The 18,973-nt window shown below is 43.9% G+C and overlaps 1 protein-coding gene across 3 annotated transcripts in view; it reads right to left on the bottom strand.

The window, feature by feature from the left end:
- FNDC3B (fibronectin type III domain containing 3B) overlaps window positions 1–18,973 on the bottom strand; it is a 339,246-nt gene that overhangs the window by 36,515 nt on the left and 283,758 nt on the right. For all 3 annotated transcript variants that reach the window (XM_045788650.2, XM_045788651.2, XM_045788652.2), the window contains 7 exons: window positions 17,206–17,277; window positions 14,975–15,093; window positions 12,586–12,691; window positions 11,543–11,715; window positions 9,152–9,265; window positions 8,681–8,830; window positions 4,722–5,002 (listed from right to left, as the gene is read on the bottom strand). In XM_045788650.2, coding sequence (XP_045644606.2) covers window positions 4,722–5,002; window positions 8,681–8,830; window positions 9,152–9,265; window positions 11,543–11,715; window positions 12,586–12,691; window positions 14,975–15,093; window positions 17,206–17,277 — 1,015 coding nt within the window. The remainder of the gene's footprint in view (window positions 1–4,721; window positions 5,003–8,680; window positions 8,831–9,151; window positions 9,266–11,542; window positions 11,716–12,585; window positions 12,692–14,974; window positions 15,094–17,205; window positions 17,278–18,973) is intronic.

Here is an 18,973-nt window from a genome sequence, read left to right as displayed (position 1 = left end):
CGATAGTTAAGTAGAGGACAGCTGACACTGTACGACGGTGATGTCTAAGACCCCCTGGGTCCTAGGAAACCACAGGCTACAGGAATGGGGCTCAGACTTCGGTAGGCTGCACAAGCTGTCCGGGAGATTCTCATATACACAAACATCCAAGAATCACTGCTCTGGGGCAGGAGTTCTTTTTTTTTTTTTTTTTTTTTAAAGATTATTTATTTATTTATTTATTTGACAGAGATAGAGACAGCCAGCGAGAGAGGGAACACAAGCAGGGAGAGTGGGAGAGGAAGAAGCAGGCTCATAGCGGAGGAGCCTGATGTGGGGCTCGATCCCATAATGCTGGGATCACGCCCTGAGCCGAAGGCAGACGCTTAACCGCTGTGCCACCCAGGCGCCCCTGGGGCAGGAGTTCTTAAACCAACACGCATCGGAATCTCCCGCAGGGCTAGTTAAAACAGAGGGCCGGCCTTACTCCTAGATTTTGGACTGAGCAGGTCTAGAGGACGGCCTGATAATTTGCACTTTAGCCGGCTTCTAAGTGATGCTGCTGCTGCTGGTCTAGGACCCACACTGCGATGACCACTGCTCTAGAGGAAGGCCCAGACCAACTGAGCGGATGCGGATGTACAGAGTTTCGACAAAACATAACGGAAACGCTATAAAACTAGTTCTTCACAAATGGAATGGGCTGCCTGGGGAGTTGACGTTGGAACCACCGCTCGGTCACTGGAGATCGTCGAGCAAGGGCACTGGGAAGGGGTGATACCAGGTGACATTCTCTCTCTCCGCTTGCAGAGCCTACGACACCATGTGTCAAAAGAAAGCTATGTCTCTGTTTCTCTGTTTCCAATAACATTTTCTTCTCCTCAAGCCAAAACACAAACTCAATTCCAAACTCAGTTCTAAGCTTAAAAGTAATGCCCTTAAAAACAGCATTGTAATTCCAACCAAATTCCCCACAGGGTGTCAGTAAGCCTGGGGGGGGCAGTTTGTAAGCACCAACAGAAAAGCAACAAACCCGCGAAAACCCCTTTCTGTGTCAGTAGGTTTGCTGACAGAGGTGCACGCTTCTCTTCTGGCAAAACAGAGAAAGACAAACTCAGCCGAGAACAAAGTGTAACCGCTGAAGTTTAAAAACAAACAAAAGAAACAAGTGCTTTCTCCGAACTGCACAGCCTGCTTAAAATGTTTCCTTCCACGCTTTTGTCTGAACATCATGACCTGTTCACTTATCTTTTACCAATTTAGGGAACAGAAAAAGGTGAGGTAAAAGTTGATCGGACCGAAATTACACCCTTAGTTACTTGAAATACTCATTTTGTATTTCATTATAATTACGGCAATTGTGTTTTTGAAACATATGATGAACAAGACTGTGGGCTGGTCAGACTTCTACAACGTACTGGTCTGAAGTTGTACAAAAAATATCTTAAATATAAATAACGACCTTAATATCTTAAATAGGAAACATCCAATTTACTTATTGCTTGGCCGACCATGACTCTTTTGGAGGGAGGGGGAGTAAGGGGCGGCGAGAACACACAGCACAACTAGAGCCAAAGAGGTACTTTTCTAAAGCCGTTCCATTCTCATGCAATCTGTCAAAAATGGGATCTTCGAAAGTACCCTGCATGTGAAAGAGGGACTTTCCACATTCAGCTCAATATACTAGCCCTGCATATCAATACTGAATTGTTTATGCTACAACCACTAAATAATTTTAAAATTGTCTTGAAGTTTTACCATCCAAATCTAAAACTCATGCTTCCACTGTCCCTACATTACTAAAACATTTACCTCTCTAAAATAGATTTACCTTGAGAGGGATTTTAGATTTTTTAAAAAAGATTTTATTTATTTATTTATTTGTGAGAGAGAGAGAGAGAGAGAGAGCACACGCCTGTGCACAAGCAGAGGGAGGGGCAGAGGCAGAGGGAGACGCAGGCTCCCTGCTGAGCAGGGAGCCCGATGTGCGATGTGCGGCTCACAGGGCTTGCTCCCTGGACCCTGAGATCATGACCTGAGCTGAAGGCAGATGCTTAACCCACTGAGCCAACCAGGTGCCCTGAGAGGGACTTTTAAACATATCTTTAAATAAATCATTTCTGTGAAAGATATTTTTGGTAATTTCCACTGTAAATGCTACTTCATCATTAAGATTCCTGTATGTGTTCCTTCATTCAAACCTCTGAGCTTTAGATTTCTTTCTCGAAGTCATCAGACTGTATGTTGAGTAAGAAGAGTCAGCATGCCCCATGATCAGATCCTTCCACGAACCTTGATGTTTTATAGTCACTTACATCACCTTTAAGGTAGGCATAATGTCTCGAAGCAACAAAATTCTTGGGCTAACAACTTGCCCTAAAAGACCTTTTATAAAAAAAGACCTTTTATGATTTCTGATCCCAACATCCTGAGAGCTGACCTGAGGGTTTGAGTTCACTCTGGCGTAGACATGGGTGTGGATCAGAATGGACGCAAAACTTTTCTGAGTCCCTGAACCAGTGTGGCTTCTTCCGAGGCTTTTCAGCCAGAGGGATTAGGGCAGGCGATATTCCAGCCGGCTGGGGAATGACATCCCCTTGGTCATTTTTCCCCAGGGGGACACCTCATGGTGAAGTTTCCTTAGAGTGTCATCACTGGGGAAATTCCCTGAGGTCAAGGTGTGGATTTAGTCTTCCCTGGATTTCCTCCGCAACTGGTTAGAGTGCTCTAGACACAACAGACACTGGGCACGTGGTCAGCAAACAAGAGGGAAGGCTGGTTTTGAGAATGGCTAAAAGGCAAAAAATGAAAGAACGCCCTTGGCCTGCCTCTTCATCTAAGTCAGTCATATCCCACTTTAGTTTCTTTCTGAAGTCCCGCTTCAAAGCATCCCGATCACACTCTGAACCTGGGTCTTCCTCTCTGGAACACCAACACGATTCTGTACGGTTTTATTTTCAGCCTGTGATGTCACAATAACCTACTGTCCTACCATTGCTATTTAAGTGTCCCTCAGCTCTGTGAGCACTCTGACGGCAAGGGTAGGGTCTAGTATTGTTTTACAGACCCACGGTGTATGTAGTACTGTACCCAAAAGAGATTTTTTTAAAATAATGAAAGAAAAGGGGTGCCTGGGTGGCACAGCGGTTAAGTGTCTGCCTTCGGCTCAGGGCGTGATCCCGGCGTTACGGGATCAAGCCCCACATCAGGCTCCTCCGCTATGAGCCTGCTTCTTCCTCTCCCACTCCCCCTGCTTGTGTTCCCTCTCTCTCTGGCTGTCTCTATCTCTGTCGAATAAATAAATAAATAAATAAATCTTTAAAAAAAAATCTTAAAAATCAAAAAAGAAAAAAAAAGCCAAAAAACCCCCGTCATTGCTTTGGAAAAGTAAAATAAATCTCGTTATATAAGTCAATTTCTTTTTTTTTTAATTTCAAGATTCTATTCATTTGAGAGAAAGAAAGAGAAAGCATGAGCAAGGGGAGGGGTAGAGGGAGCAGCAGGCTCCCCGCTGAGCAGGGAGCCCCATGCGGGACTCCATCCCAGGACCCTGGGATCATGACCTGAGCTGAAGGCAGACGCTTCACCGACTGAGCCACCCAGGCGCCCCTCCTTATGTAAATCAAAAATGCATTTACTACAACTAACCTACTAAACAGTGAAGCTTAGCCGAGCCCATTTAAACGTGCTCAGAAACACTTACATTAGCCTACAGCTGGGCAAAATCTTCTAACGCAAAGCCTACTGTATACTCAAGTACTAAGGATCGTCTGTAATGTATTGCGTACTGGTCTGAAAGTGAAAACCAGAAAGGCTGCACGGGTACAGAAAGGTTGTGAGGGCAATGGTTGCTGAGTGCGTGGCTGGCCCGGCTGCTGCGGCTCGCTGCCACTGCCCGGCATCCTGGGAGACAGGATCAGACCACGCTAGCCCAAGAACAGATCGAAATTCCAAATCTGAGTCCAGTTCCTACTGAACGTGCACTGCTTTGCCGCCATCGTAAATCAGGGCCGTCCGGAACCTGACAAAGGATGATGCTCTGAGAAGGCCCATCTCAGTAACCACAGCTGTTCCTGGACTCTTCTAACACTAATCGTACGCTTTCCGTTTTCAAGGAGTTAAGGCAACTTGGAGATAGAGCTAAATAATTTGAAATTTTAAGAGGCCAAGTTGGAGAAAAAGATGCGTGAGCAGAGGAAGGGGAAGCTGCTGGCTCTCAGAGAAGTACTCCGGGTCGGGGAGAAAGACTGCAGATGCTAATTGAGCTTTGCTCAGCAGTGTGTAATGTAACTTTTTTCTCTGGCCCCTTACAACGACCCTGAGTAAAAGCTACATCACGAATGCTTTGTAACACTGTGTCTGCTTTTGGGGAATCAAAAGAATGGTGAAGCCTGGCTTCAGAGGTGGGCAAATACATGCTGAGCACAGAGGGTGTCCGGAGGGACATGAGTCACAGGAAAAGCACAAAGTTTGAAAGTGGCTGCTAAGAGACCAAGAGGGAAGAACTAATTTAAAGCAGCAGGTAAAATTCCCCCTCAAGGGTTAGGAAATGTACAAATTTGTAACTGACTCACAAAGTACAAAGCTACAAGTTTTAAAGATGTATTTGCATTTAGTACCCTTAAATATATTAATTAAGAATGATTAGAATTCACTCGTTTGGCCTTCAGAACCTGAAGGGTCTATAATAGTCCCAAGTATTATGTGTTGATGCAACTGTATTTCTGCTTCCCTGCACTCACCGGTAGGTGGTTTCTGGAAGGAGGTCTTTTATAATGTGGGTGGTGGTATTGCCCACGGTGATGCTAGCGTCTCCAAGATCAATATTGTAAGCAAGGATTTCAGATCCATTATTGCACGGCTCTTCCCAGTTCAGTACAAGGCACACAAAAGGTGAATCAGGGTAGGCATTGAGGGTCTCCTCTTCCAGGACACAGAGTGTGGAGACAGGGTCAGGGGCAGATGCTGGTGTCTGGCAGAGGACAAGCTCACTATACGGTCCTGCTCCAGCTTGATTGACAGCCTAAAAAGTCAAGAGCAAGACAAAGTCCACATTACCCCAATGTAAATTCTAATGCCTCCATGTTAGGTGCTGTCACATAAATGTAACAAAGTACACAATTTACTTCTAGAAATATGCATAGAAATAAACCTCAGGAATGTTCACTTTAACAACCACTTTTCCAAAAAGTGCCAATGACAACTTTCCTGTTAATAAAGCAGAAGATAATATCACCATCGTCACCTTTTATGAAAAATAATTTTAAAATAACACTTTGTATTTGTATAGCTTACTTCAGGTTATACGCTGTTTTGTGACATCCTCCCAATAACTGTCTGGGGTAGACAGTAAATGGCAAGTATTCTTCTAGAGTTTTCCACATGAATGATAAACTCCTATCTGAAGTCAATTCTCAGCCCTTTCTGATTTTACCTGGGAGCAACAGCTGAGACGTTCATTATTCACTGCTCTATGAAATACTTATTCACTTGGTCTCCAGGGCCATACTCTTGTTTCTACTTACCTGCTGCTGCTTCTCAATCACCTTTGCCCACTGCTACTTATCACCTGGATCTCTCAACACTGGAGGCCACTAGGGCTCAGGCCTTGGACACCTCTTCTTCTTCTCTTTTTAAAATTTTTAAAATTTTTAAATTTTTTATTTTTAAGATTTATTTATTTATTTATTTGACAGAGAGAGAGACAGCCAGCGAGAGAGGGAACACAGGTAGGGGGAGTGGGAGAGGAAGAAGCAGGCTCCTAGCAGAGGAGCCTGATGTGGGGCTCGATCCCGGAACGCCAGGATCACACCCTGAGCCGAAGGCAGATGCTTAACGACTGCGCCACCCAGGCGCCCCTCCTTTTTTTTTTTTTTTTTTTAAATCTCTGTTCTAACTCCTCGAGATCTCATCTTGTCTCGGGGGTAAATGCCATTTATATCATATCTCAGGGATAAATGTCATATTATATCCTAATGCTATTTATATCCTGCTCCCAAATTTACTTGTGTAGCTCAGACCACTGTCTTGAATGCCAGCCCAGTATATCTAACTGCCTCTGGATGTCTCCACTTGAACGTCAAATAGGAATCTCCAACTCAAGCGTCCACACAGTTCCCTCATCTCTACCCCACCCAAAAAAACCCCCACTGTACCTGCTGTAGTCCGTCTCATCCTTCAGGTTGTTCAAGTCATATCCCTGAGACACCATTGGACATCTTTCTTCCTTGCATACCCCAATCCAGGCCACCAGCACATCCTGTACCAAAGCCTGGTCCAATACATTCAACTCTCATCTGACTCCGGTAACGACCTTCTAACTGGTATGTGGGTGTCAGCCCTTGCCTGATATTCTGTATTCACAGCAAGCACAGTGATACTGCTCATATCCCTTCCATGGCCTCCCACCATATTCAGAATAAACTTCAAAGTCCTCACAAAGCCTGCAAGACCCTATCTGATCTGCTCACCACCACCACCACCCCCCCAAAACCCACTGCCACTCTGACTTCATCACCTACTCGTGTCCCCCTCACTTGCTCTGCTCCAGCCACACTGGCTTCCTCGCTGTTTCACAAAGACACCAAGTCTGCTCCTGTCTCAGGGCCTTTGCAATTTGCTGCCCTTCTGTTCAGGAAGCTTTTTCCCTAGACATCTGCACAGCTCACTCAATCATCTGTAGGCCTTCTCTGAAGCCCTCTCGCCGTATTTAAATTTGCAGTCACCCCACCCCACCCCCACCCACTGTGATCCTCATTTCCTATTTCCCTTCTCTCTTTTTCATCATAGCATTTATCACCACCATAGGGTATATTTCATTACATTATTCCCTGATGAGAATGCAAGTTCCATAAGGCAAAGCCGTCTGTCTCACTCACTGCTGTGGCCCCAACAATGAGAACAGTACCTGACACAGACTATGTGCTCAACGAATGTCATTAAACATGTATTTTTTTCCTTACAAAAACATTCAGTAGACTCCTTACAAAAGTGAATGTACTCTAAAATCTAGTTCTCATTTAATTCACAGGAGAGTTTATGAGGACGTATTACAAAACTAAATGAAAGTGAGCTCAAATACTTATTTTAATGTTTTAATTTTTAAATTTTTATTTGTTTGTTTGAGAGAGTGAGAGAAAGAGAGAGCATGAGTTGGGGGAGGGGCAGAGGGAAAGGGAGAAGCAGGCTCCCTGCTGAGCAGGGAGCCCCCGGATGCAGGGCTCCATCCCAGGACCCGGGGATCATGACCTGAGCCGAAGACAAAGGCTTAACTGACTGAGCCATCCAGGTGCCCCTATAACACTTACGTATGACTGTTAGCTTCAAAGAAGTTCAGAGCACTCATTTGCTAACAAATCACTTTTGAAACTCTACTGTAATATTTGTCATATCTAATCCTACTTCATGACAATACTTCAACTCTTTTTGGTAAAATTCTGAAACTCGAAAAGCCTAGTGAAGTTCTTTCCTGTGGTGGCAGACAGTTCTTTATTTATATCCTGCCTTGTTCCAAAAACAGGAGTGTAGCACATATTTTGTAACCTTTTCCCAATGACTCAGCACTGCTATTATAAAGATCAGATAATGCGCTGTGACCCTGACTCATTGACAAAGAGTTAATTACGTCCCAGGTGCTCCATTCAAGAAGGAAGGAAGGCGTATAACAAAAGAGTTTAATCAGAATGTTTACGATAAAGCAGGCTTCAGAATTCAACAGAGAGGCCTCAGTTGATCTGGAAAATTAATTTACGAAGGGAATCTTTTCTCCAAAGAGGTCAGAGACACTGGTATGTTGATGGACTTGTAATAAGCAATTTGATTCATCACTTAAATCAGGTGGAAACCTAAATCTGGCATCTTTGCTTCTTAATCTATTTAAGTCTAAACATGTGTGAAGACAGACTTCTCCAAGGCCAGGACCACATCTGACTAACCTTTGTATCCTCTCAATCATCCTGATGGCCTTTGATTCTGGCACAAAGTTGTGCTCAAAAAATGTTACTAAACAAATGGAAAGAAATGGACAAAGAACCCTGTTTTCTTAGGACAGTAAGGCTTTACAAAGGGGGTAAAAATAACTTATCTGAGTCAATAAAGTACAAGTAATCTCCTGATTACTGTCACTTTTAGGGGTTAGGCTAGGAGCCAACTGTTCTTGATGTTATGCCATTTGGACTCCCCAGTCAAAGCTTACGGCTAACCAGCCTTGTTAACGGTCACTGAGAAGTGGGAGGTAGATGCCGTAATCGAATGCAGACTAGTCCAAACCGCTCTAATGTTCATTTCTGGCTCCATTTAACCCCCTGCATACACATCTTCTGTCTCTGCCAGTTTTAAGCATCTCTCCCACTGACATGTGCATGTCAGGAGAATTCAGACAGAAGGAATCTAACCTAAGGAGCTGTGACACCTTTGCCTTGGACTCAGTCATTTATTCAGTGAATTCACAAGCAAGAGTGCAGGGTGGTGAGAAATAGAGTGGTGTGCACTTGGGTTTTGTTCTTATGTTGCAGGACCTCCTAGAGAAGCAGCTATGAATTATAAGATACCAAAACAATTAAATTTATTTTATTTAAAAGGACTCTTTTTTTTCCATATCATCCCTCTTGATAGCCTCCATCACAGGCCTTTGAGTAAGTTCCCCGGAGTCTCTCTGGGAACACCAGTGTCTATGAGTAACACCTGAGTGGTGCCCACCTACCTGGAGTCTACAGCAGTACTGTGCAGCGGGCAACAGACCCCTTATCTCAAAGCCGGTGTCTGTCCCATGATAAATGAGCTCTAGGGATTCTTCATCTTCGCCCCATTCCAACCTGTACTCTGAGATGTCGGCACCAGAGCTTTCAGGACTCTGGAAAGCAGAAATTCAAGTTCATTTCATTGAGAAGATGATCCTATGATGTTTGTGTTCAACGAACTAAACTGGGGAAAACAGCAACATGCCCCTGGATATTTCAAATACAGAAGAAAGACGTGAAAGAGATACTCAATTTCCTTTCAATTCTGACAGAATCTGCACAACTCTAAATGATATAAGCAAATGCCAAGGGAGATTAATGTGTAAAAATCACTTACCTGTGAGTTTTAGCCTTGTAGGTTTCTCGTAACTTGAATTTGGTGGCAGACAAAGTAGAAGAAACAGAAATCGATGCAGAACACATGCCTGACTTACCTCCCAACTCACCAGGACACATCCATCAGGTGTAAAAGAAATACAAGGTGCTTTGCACTGTCCAGGAGGCCCGGCAGCAGTGGTAATCTCTGAGACATCAGAATAGGGGCCATACTGAAAGAGACGACACACACACGTGTATGTGCACATATGTAAGGGCCAGGTTAACACCGTCATCAGTACAACTGATTAAAAAATATTTCCGAATGGTTTTCACTTTCAGTTGAACGTGTATAAGGTTTTTTTCCTACATACATTGCCTGAGTGGTAAATGTCTTATATATGTATAGTCTTTTTATTCCAAAGGATCACAAAGATGGTTCGTCATTTTTCCTTTACTGTGACATCAGAAACAAAAGCATGCTGATTTTTGAAACACGGCTTTCTGTTTTAACATTTCTCACAGGACATCAAAGAAAACGAAGTCAGATGTACACCACAGTTTAATTTTCAACACACAAAAATCTAGTTGAAATTGGTGGTTATCAAAGTCTAAGTATTTCTTGTAGTTGTTGGTATTTTCCACTTTGAAAATGAATGCTCCTGTTAACATGGTCTCAGCATGACCCCACCATCTCAACTATCTGGAAGTTTTATAGCACACTGCTCTTTTCTTTATACGGCCTTCGGTGATCACACTACTCAGAGCCAACTGCCATTATTTTGAGAGAACCATAATCACCCCATTTAACAGTGGAATTTGTGATACCACAAAGAGCTGGGGCAAAGAATAAAAATAAAATAATTTCCAGGCTAATGAGGTATATGACTATGCTTTTCCAAAATGGGAAAAGAAGATTAAAAAAACCCCAACAACCAAAAAACCACTCAAATTTTCCAAGATAACTTGCAAATACGCTGGGCGGGGGGTGGATGGGAGAGAGGCTCTCTGGAACAGACCTCAGAAGCTGACTACAGTCAGATGTGTGGTTAACTTTCAATAGGACAGGAATAAACTGAGGCTGATGACAATTTTTTTTAGATGATAAATTAGTGAAAGGAGGCAGAAAGTAAAACTCAGAGCCACAGAGCTGCACATTTATCTTTGTTATGGTGGAGATGCCCTGAAGAACGGACCGGAAAATGAGCAAAAACAACAGTACAACAGTTTCCGCAGCACCTGTGGTCATCACCTTCCATGCTCTTTTTAATTCTAAAAGTTCAGGTGCATAAGTGTTCCTATCTTCTCTTCAAAACTTTATTGTTTAGCTTTATGCTGATTTTTTAAAAAATTTCAATAGTTGTGCTGTGTCTGAAATTCCTTCCCAACTGGGAATTAGAAGGAATTCAGCTCCTGCTAAAAGCTTGAGATCCGACTTTAGACCAAATGTTTTCACTGTGAGCGTGGCTCGCAGGAAATGGACTGGAGACAACGTGCTCCCATGTGCCAGGCTCACGCAAGACTACCATGAATGAGAAAAAGTCACCGCCAACTTCATGCCGCTGTTGGCTGTGCTCTTTTACTTTTAAAAATTCCATCAATTAATTCCATCTATTTATTTGTATGGACTCAACTGAACAAATCACGAGTAAGCCTGGGGGTCTGTAGCAGCAGTCTGTACCAGAAAGCCCGACAGTATCTGGTTACCTTGTTCTTATCGTGAATCTCCCCCCAACCCACCCTGCAATTTAAAATTTGGGTGTAATACAGACATAAACTTTCGGTCTCTGATAGGCCACCTCGCACGGCCCAGAGCAGCAGCAGAAGGCAGGGCCGAGAAGAGTTCTCCAGTCTTCACTTGAAGCAAAGAGAACAAGAAGCTGACCTCCCTGCCCTCTACCCGACTCAGTTCTAAAAACTGACCTAAGATACTGCTGGGTCATTTCGACAATACAGTAAAGGAGTTACTATGTAGTCCTAATTTCCCGTAACTGATTAATATAGTCAATGAGCAAGTAGGAAATTATTTTTACAACAACCAAAGCATCAAAAGGGTGATGTTCTTATTAACCTTGAGGCGTCCCCCGTGAACTCTTTCTTAACAGAATGATATGAGGGGGCACCTTGGTGGCTCAGTCGGTGAAGCGTCTGCCTTTGGCTCAGGCCATGAACCCAGAGTCCTGGGATCGAGCCCCACATCAGGCTCCCTGCTCAGTGGAGAGTCTGCTTCTCCCTCTCCCTCTGCTCCTCCCCCTCCCCTTGCCTGTGCTCACTCTCTCTAATAAACAAAATCTTTAAAAGAAAAAAAAAGAACGATATGAGGACAACACAAAATTAGCAATGCTGGGTCAATAGGAAATCACAGCAATGCACCACTTCAGAGAAGAGATTTTACATACACTTCCTTAATGGTTGCCAAGGCTGGATTGGTACCGCTGAGGAATTTCAGGAAGGTGGGTTTGGAAGTCAGAACGCTGTACTTGGATTGCACCGTACAAGCTTGTACTCACCCCTCCGTCATTCAGAGCCCTCACCCGGAAACGATACATGGTCCCGGGCAGGAGGTTGCCAACGGTGCACTCGAGCTCTGGCCCATGGTACACCTCCGAAGCCACGTCCGCTGGTTCCGTCATCTCCACGCTGTACTCCGACACTTCGCAGCCACTTTCTGAGGCAGGAACATCTGGAATGCAGAATGCTTTTCACCTTAACATTTCTGTGCTTCCAGCTGACCACATCACACCTGGCTTCCCACCAGGTTTGCAAAACATCATGTGGGTGGCTGGTCCTCTGTACCTTTCTTACAGAAGAGCCCCCCCATCCCCCAAAAGAAAAGAGATACGGAAGAGTTTCTGGATATTATCTGTAGTTTCCAAACAATACATTTAAGTACATTTAATTACATTAATAAAATAGTTTGAAAACCACAGAACCATCAGGCAAATGCCTTTACACTCTAAGGAAAGGAAGCTACAGAAGAAGAAAATCTTCTCTTTAACTTAAAACCAAAGGTCTCGTTAAATCAAGATGAAATATTATGTTGTAGACATTTAAGTGGTGGGGAAAAAGCAGTCAGAGTTCTGTATATTGGCAATTCTACATGCTGTAAACTGCTGACACGACAGGAAATGCTCAGACAGCGTGACTCAACATCGCAAAGTGCCAGGACCCACCGGACAAAAGAATGAGACGTTACCTTACGAACCACCGCTTGCTTTCACCTCTACATCGAGCACAACTTTGCTTTTATGAATAAAGTTGCAAAATTCCTGAACAAGGCTGGCCGCTCTGCAAGATCTTCTGGGAAAGTGCCCCCTGAAGGACAGAGGACCCCCCCCCACCCAAGCACGTGCGGCACCTCCGGGGAATAGAGGATGAGCAACAGAGCACAGGCGAACACAAACCCAGGCCAACGCACGTTCAACAGAAAATAGACATTTTCAACCAAAAACACTATGGTTTTTAGGAGACTGATAACTTAATAACAAAACATGAAATCTTCAATTCAATCTCCAATTGTCCCAACTGTCAATGTCAAGATTTGTTCACTCACCCCACTCTAAGTGGACTTCTTTGTGCTTTGGTCGACCCAAGACCCTCGCTGGTCGACACTGACCGGGTGCAATGCTTAGTGTGCGAGCAGGGAGACTTTCGGAACACTGCAGGAGAAACAGCGGAGAGAACCATCTCTTAGTTCCTGTGAGTTCACGAGACCTCCACACATTGGACAATTTCTAACCTACAACTGAACACGCTACCAAAAGGGGGCTACGTGTGGAATGTGTATCACATCACTTTTTTTCTCAAAAAATCTTTAGTTCAATTGAGGAAATAAATTCATAAGACTTGAAAAGGTGAGGAAATAATTCAAGACATTATTAAAGTACACTGAGGACAAGGATTCCCATCCTTCTCCCCCCCCACCCCATCTAAGAAGAGCTACAGATTTGCAAAGCTGGATCTTGTCAGGGGGATGGGTAAAGCAAACAGAAAACTTAAACAAGATCGGACAAGGTGATGGATCACCATAATGAAGAGGAGGGAGAGGGAGGAAGACAGGAGGTGGGGGAAAGGGAGGAAGACAGGAGGTGGGGGAAATCATTTCTCGGATGTGAGTGTCCGGGATGAGTGGGTGGTGGTGAAACGACGGTTCGAGGAGCTACAGAGCGGAGAGTGTCTACATGGGTAGGCCGGTCGGGTTCTCTTACCCCTCATCCCACCTTCTCCTGCGCTATGGTTCGACTTTTGCTTTATCCTCCTCTTTGATTTTGCTGAAGCCTGAGCTCGGATTTTGACACCATGCCCTACTTGTGTACGCGTAATTTTTAGGCAACAAGATCTTCTCTCGTGTGCGGGCACGTGCGTGTAAGTGTGCCCATATACTGCACATGGCACTGGTAAAAATGATTATTTCTGAAGTCAGATTCACAGACACGGGTTGTCTATTCTAAGCACACAATTTCTTTCCCTTAAACCAAAATTAGATCCTTCATGAGGACAGAAGAGAACACAAAACAACAGCTGGAGGAAATCTGTAAATGGCGCCATAAATGGCTAACCATCCACACGCAGGGCAGAAAAGCAAATAAATTCGGTATTAATCAACCGAGTCTGACGTTAACCAGCAGGTTCTGTGAGCGCTAAAATAAGCTGGCCTTCTTTTTGGAGGATCTGGTTGTGTAAGGCTGGTGATGTGGAAGGTGACTGTCTTTCTGAGACAGGAGAAAACAGGGTGGGGAGGGGGCGTGCAGCTCAACCACACTCCTCCTCCCTGCGAAGCAGCGTGCCGAGGACACAGCTCCGTACATTCAGACAGCAGGGGCCCTGGGCCGCGCCGCACACGGGAGGTGCCGGCCGACAACCCGTGGCTCTGACGTGGGTACACCCCACCCTGGGAAGCATTCCAGAGAGCTCTGGCACTGGAGAATGGTCTAACTGGATCCTCTTTTCACACAGTCTCCCTATACGGGTAGTCTAGACATCACAGTACTGCCATCCTTGCAGGGGAGAAAGAAAAGAAACAGAAGCCAACACTGGAGGTATGCCGACTGCTGACTGCAAAGCTAGGCGCCCTAATGGCGGGCGTTCTTGTGAAAAATAAACCCCGCACAGGGCCCTAAGCCACCATCTCTCAGTCTCTCTCTCAGAATGGTGTCAAACCATAGTGTTAAATATCCCTACAAAGAAAATGGCTTTTTACTATCTTGCCTTTCACTCACTCTCCGAATGTAAGTTAAAGCCATTTAGACAACAATTATCTGATTTCTAGGGCACTCCCTGTGTATTTATGGGGTTATTTTGAGCGTGATGAGAACACGGTGTGGTTGAAAGCAAGGCTCTTGACATTTATTAAACTGGCTGGTCTAAGGTCAAATAAAGAGCAGACAATAAGGAATACACTGCTGCCTACAGTTGTGTAAGCTGGGCACTGCACAACCGCAAAGGTGTCATTCATCTTTGTCATCCTAGATTTATATGGTTTTTGTAATAATTTTCCAGCAGATGGCAGTAAAGTACCTTGGGGAAGGTGTATCTCACGCTCACAAAATTGCCAGAGCAGTACAAGAGGGCGTCTCTTTGAGACTCTAAATTCTATTTTTCTACCATTGCAATGACGGACATTCCTCTTTGTTAACTAATATGATTGTCAGGCAACGTGCAATCTTCAGCTGTCACATGGGATCATGCCAAAGTCTTCTAAGAAATAACTCAGCGACAAATGTACCAGACAATACCACAACTCAGCTGAGAATCGTCTGGGCCTATCTTTTTTGTCCTCTAAAGCACAATTTAAGAAACTCTAGTTTTCATTTCCTGATGTGACACCGTGGCGAGCTGCATTACCGCAGTGTATTTTAAAATAGTAATTTTATTCTGACGGTCCGGATGGGTTGTCTGAATTTGAGCCAAGAAGTTTACCTTTACACCGAAACAAGACCAACCTGACTGTGCCCACCAGTACTGATGCAGCACGCTCGCAGCTTGTACAGAGTGCCCGGCTTCAAGTGGGTGAAAGTGTACTCCGTGGCCGACCCACTGTACGCCACCTCCCACTGGCTCGCTGGAAGACAAGATGCAGGCGGAGTTTACACCTTCTGTAAAAATGCCATCGGGTCGACCCTTACTGTGGGGAAAAAGCTCCAAGTGGTTTCCATGAGAACCAGCATCTCCTATTCTTTCCTTCTTTCTTTTATTTTTTTTAAATAGCCAAGGGACCTCTATCCATTTCCTTCACAAAGTTAAATATTTAAAATCACATGGAGTCATTTTTAATACTTAGTACTGCAGGCTAGACTACTTAATACCACCATTATTAATCTGCTGACTATGAGGTCTGGATGCTGGAACCCACACAAAATCTGTAGTGGGCACAGGGAGGGGGTGGGCCACAAGCAGCGACAGAGGGCAACGTCAAGCAAGCGGCGAACCGGTCATAGGGTGAGGAGGCCTTGGGGGTGGCCAGGCGTGGGGAAGGCCACTGGGCAGTCTGGAACATGTCTCAGAGCCTGCTCTCATCTGTCGGGCGGTCACGGTAAGTGAAATCCTCCGTTACAGACGGGAGGCCTTTGGGGCCAAGGCTGCTGGTCTCCACGGAGCTCACGTGAAGACAGAAGTGCCCGGGAGAGTGACAACTTAAAGCTGAAGCACTCTGTGTGCCCTAGTTATCTGCCCAGTTCTGGGGGTTAAAGAAAGCAAGCGGGGCCTTGGGATAGATCTGGTGCCTGGTGAGGCTGGGGCCACCAGCGAGAAAGCGTCGGTGGCTGCCGGGTGCCCGCCTCACACGTCGGAGCGGCTGCACGTGCTCCGTCCTCTGTGTCGCTCTCCCCTGTGGCTCGGCTGCCGGGGGACTGTTTCACAGAAGCCTTTTCTCTGTGAGGTTGTTTGAGGGAAAATAGTCTTATCCTATCCCACCTGATGCTTGTAAGGACAGATTTACCACAAAGTCACGGCACCAGGGCCAAGGGCGGGGGTATCAGGAAGCCTCACTCTGACACTGCCGGTCGAAAACCCAAGATGGGCAAATGGGAGCAAGGACAGCGGGAAAGATGCAATGAAGTGCTCACTTCCTGTGCTGGCAGAACTGTCCACTTTAAGTAGAGAATGGTGTCTACTTTTGATTTGATATCAGTGGTCAAGAGAGCCACGAAAATGCAGGTTTTCAGGTTTTCACAAGGAGCCACTGCAATGCACCTGACTTCTCTCCTGGGGAAGTTTTCTAATGTAAAGAACTACATCAAATTTTTAGCCCAGATATGATTTCATGTCTATCAGAACAGCTGTGCCCATCTCAAAGCATTCTCCTGTTTTTAGTTTAAAAGAGAAGCTGATTGACATGAAAACCAAAGTACTCCAGGTGGTTACTGAGGTACAGAATAAAAGACAAGCACGCACCTGCACAGCCTGTTTGTTAAAGTCCCTGTTAACGCTTTTTTTTTTTTTTTTTGCCACTTGCCATAAATCATTTTTTTTAAATGAGTGGTTAAAGGGATTATCAGAGTGGTGAGATATGTCATTTTTAAAGTTCTGATGACTATACATTTTTTCTGTTAAAGTCTAATGACTTTTACTAGAAAAAGATCTAAGAATTTTTTAAAAGGCACTACCGAAGGAATTCGATTTTGAACACTGTACTGCTGTAATCCACACAGTGTGACAGGTGATGAATAACCTGGCTCATGTCACGAAGATGGAAAGACCTTTGCTAAACTTGATATGCAAGCGTGACACTGTCACTAGCTCACGACAACACTATATTTTGTTTGCTGTCACTGCCTGTGGGAATTTGTAGATTATTGAACTTGCTTGCTGTCTCCACCTTATCCTTCCTGCTGATTGCTTCTGACACTCCTCTGCTTATGAGAATTTCCAGAGAAAGTGTGCCAAGAGAGGGGATGAAAATGTAATTATTCTATTAATTAGGACCACTGGTTTAAGGAAAGGACATGGAAAATTTAAAAACAATAAAAATGTACCTTTTAAGCATACTCTGATCCCTGATGCTGTGTGTAAGAGAGAAAACTATAAACGTGTGATTAAGGTTTATCTGTCGTAAGGGCACTAGCGTTAGAATTGATGGCGGCTCACTGTGCCCACTGTGAGCACACAGATGTTCATCATATTAGATGACGGGGGTGCTACTGGATTCGAGTAAAACGATTTCCCAACACTTTACCTTCAGAATTTCCATCAGTAATCTCCAGCAAGTACTTGAGTATTTCTGAACCACCATTGTCCTTTGGAGGATCTGGAAAGTAAGCAAATGCCTTATTAGTTATGAAAGGGCATTGCTTTTTATCAGCAAATATCATCAGAACCCAGAAAGTCATGTAACATTATACTGCCTTAATTCTGGATTTAAGCAAAAGGTAAAATCATTACTGTATTAGTCTTGAAAAACAAAAGAAACAAAAACACATTAAGAAACCCCGAATGTGCTCAGATTACTCAAAGTTCTAGAGCTAGAAATGTCAAAGAGTTATTTAGTGAAACATGAGCAAAATTCAAAATACAAATTGATTTTTCTAAGAGTTAATAAATCTACTTGAGAATTTTGAAGGCTGATCTTTAATATTTAGTAATTTTTATATAAGATGAAATATATATTTCTTTTATTATTATTTTATTCTGTACTTCACTTAGGTTACCAGGGACCAGATTCTTTTGAGATGGAGAGGGAAGAAAAGAAACGTGCAAAATTTACTGATAAGATCAGTAAAACCTCAGAATGTAATAAATCTGTGCCATCACAGTTTGCTACAAAGCACACTGAATACCCTAAGTGAGCCTGATATGCAGCCGAAGTGTGGATCAGCAAGAACGTGCACCGAAGAGGTGGAGTGAGGAAGGGGTGCTGGCTTACTACCAGAGCCCTGTGGACTTTGCGTATTTACTCCACTGCTAACTCTGTGCCTGCAAGAGTTTTCTTTTCTGAGCAGAAAAATACCTTGCATTATAATTTTGCAAGACTATGCAGAATTTACCTCTACTCTCACTCTGCCACTTTTTTTTTTTTTTTAAAGATTTTATTTATTTGACAGAGAGAGACACAGCGAGAGAGCGAACACAAGCAGGGGGAGTGGGAGAGGGAGAAGCAGGCTTCCCGCTGAGCAGGGAGCTCGGTGCTGGGCTTGATCCCAGGACCCTGGGATCATGACCTGAGCCAAAGGCAGACGCTTAACGACTGAGCCACCCAGGTGCCCCTCAGTTTGCCACTTCTGTATTTTGGATATAGATATAGGAACTTTTCTTCCCTTCTTTCACTTGGTATTTCCATTAATGTATACACATTTCAGTAAGAAGATACTTAAAACAACAGTAATGAAGTTAAATATTGTAGCAGATAGCTAATATAAGTAAATATTTAGTATTTACAGGACTTTCTAGGCTTTTCTGAGAAAAAAGCTTTACAATCTGGCAAAAAGCACGCCTAGATTTTTACAGTTTCTCTTAATCATATCTACCTTCCAAGGAAATAGATATCCTAATAATTCTGCCTCAAAGTAACTTGATACAGTTTTTATGTCTCAATGGTTGATCCTCCAAGAACAATTTAATAATATTTTATTTAAAAAAAAATATTAATCTCTACACTCAAACTGGGGCTCGAACTCACGACCCCAAGATCAAGAGTCATGTGCTCTTCCCACTGAGCGGGGTGCCCCAACAGTTTAGTATTTTAAATCCCCTTTACATTACTTGGCTGCCAGGTAAAATCTTATTTTAAATTTCTCCTTTCATTTTTTGCCTTTCAGGTAGCTATGATGTCACATTAGTGATAATTATATATATCATAATAGTTTTACATATAATTGCAAATGTTTATCAACATTCTAATGGCATTTGTTTCTTTTTCTTTTAAGTTTTATTTATTTATCTGAGAGAAAGAGAGCATGCACACAAGTGCATGTGGGGGAGGGGCAGAGGACGAGGGAGAGAGAAAC

Source organism: Ursus americanus, chromosome 4, assembly GCF_024610735.1.
Source record: "Ursus americanus isolate L20-20 chromosome 4, mUrsAme1.1.p, whole genome shotgun sequence".
Lineage (NCBI taxonomy): Eukaryota > Metazoa > Chordata > Mammalia > Carnivora > Ursidae > Ursus > Ursus americanus.
This window is presented reverse-complemented; position numbering and strand designations above follow the sequence as displayed.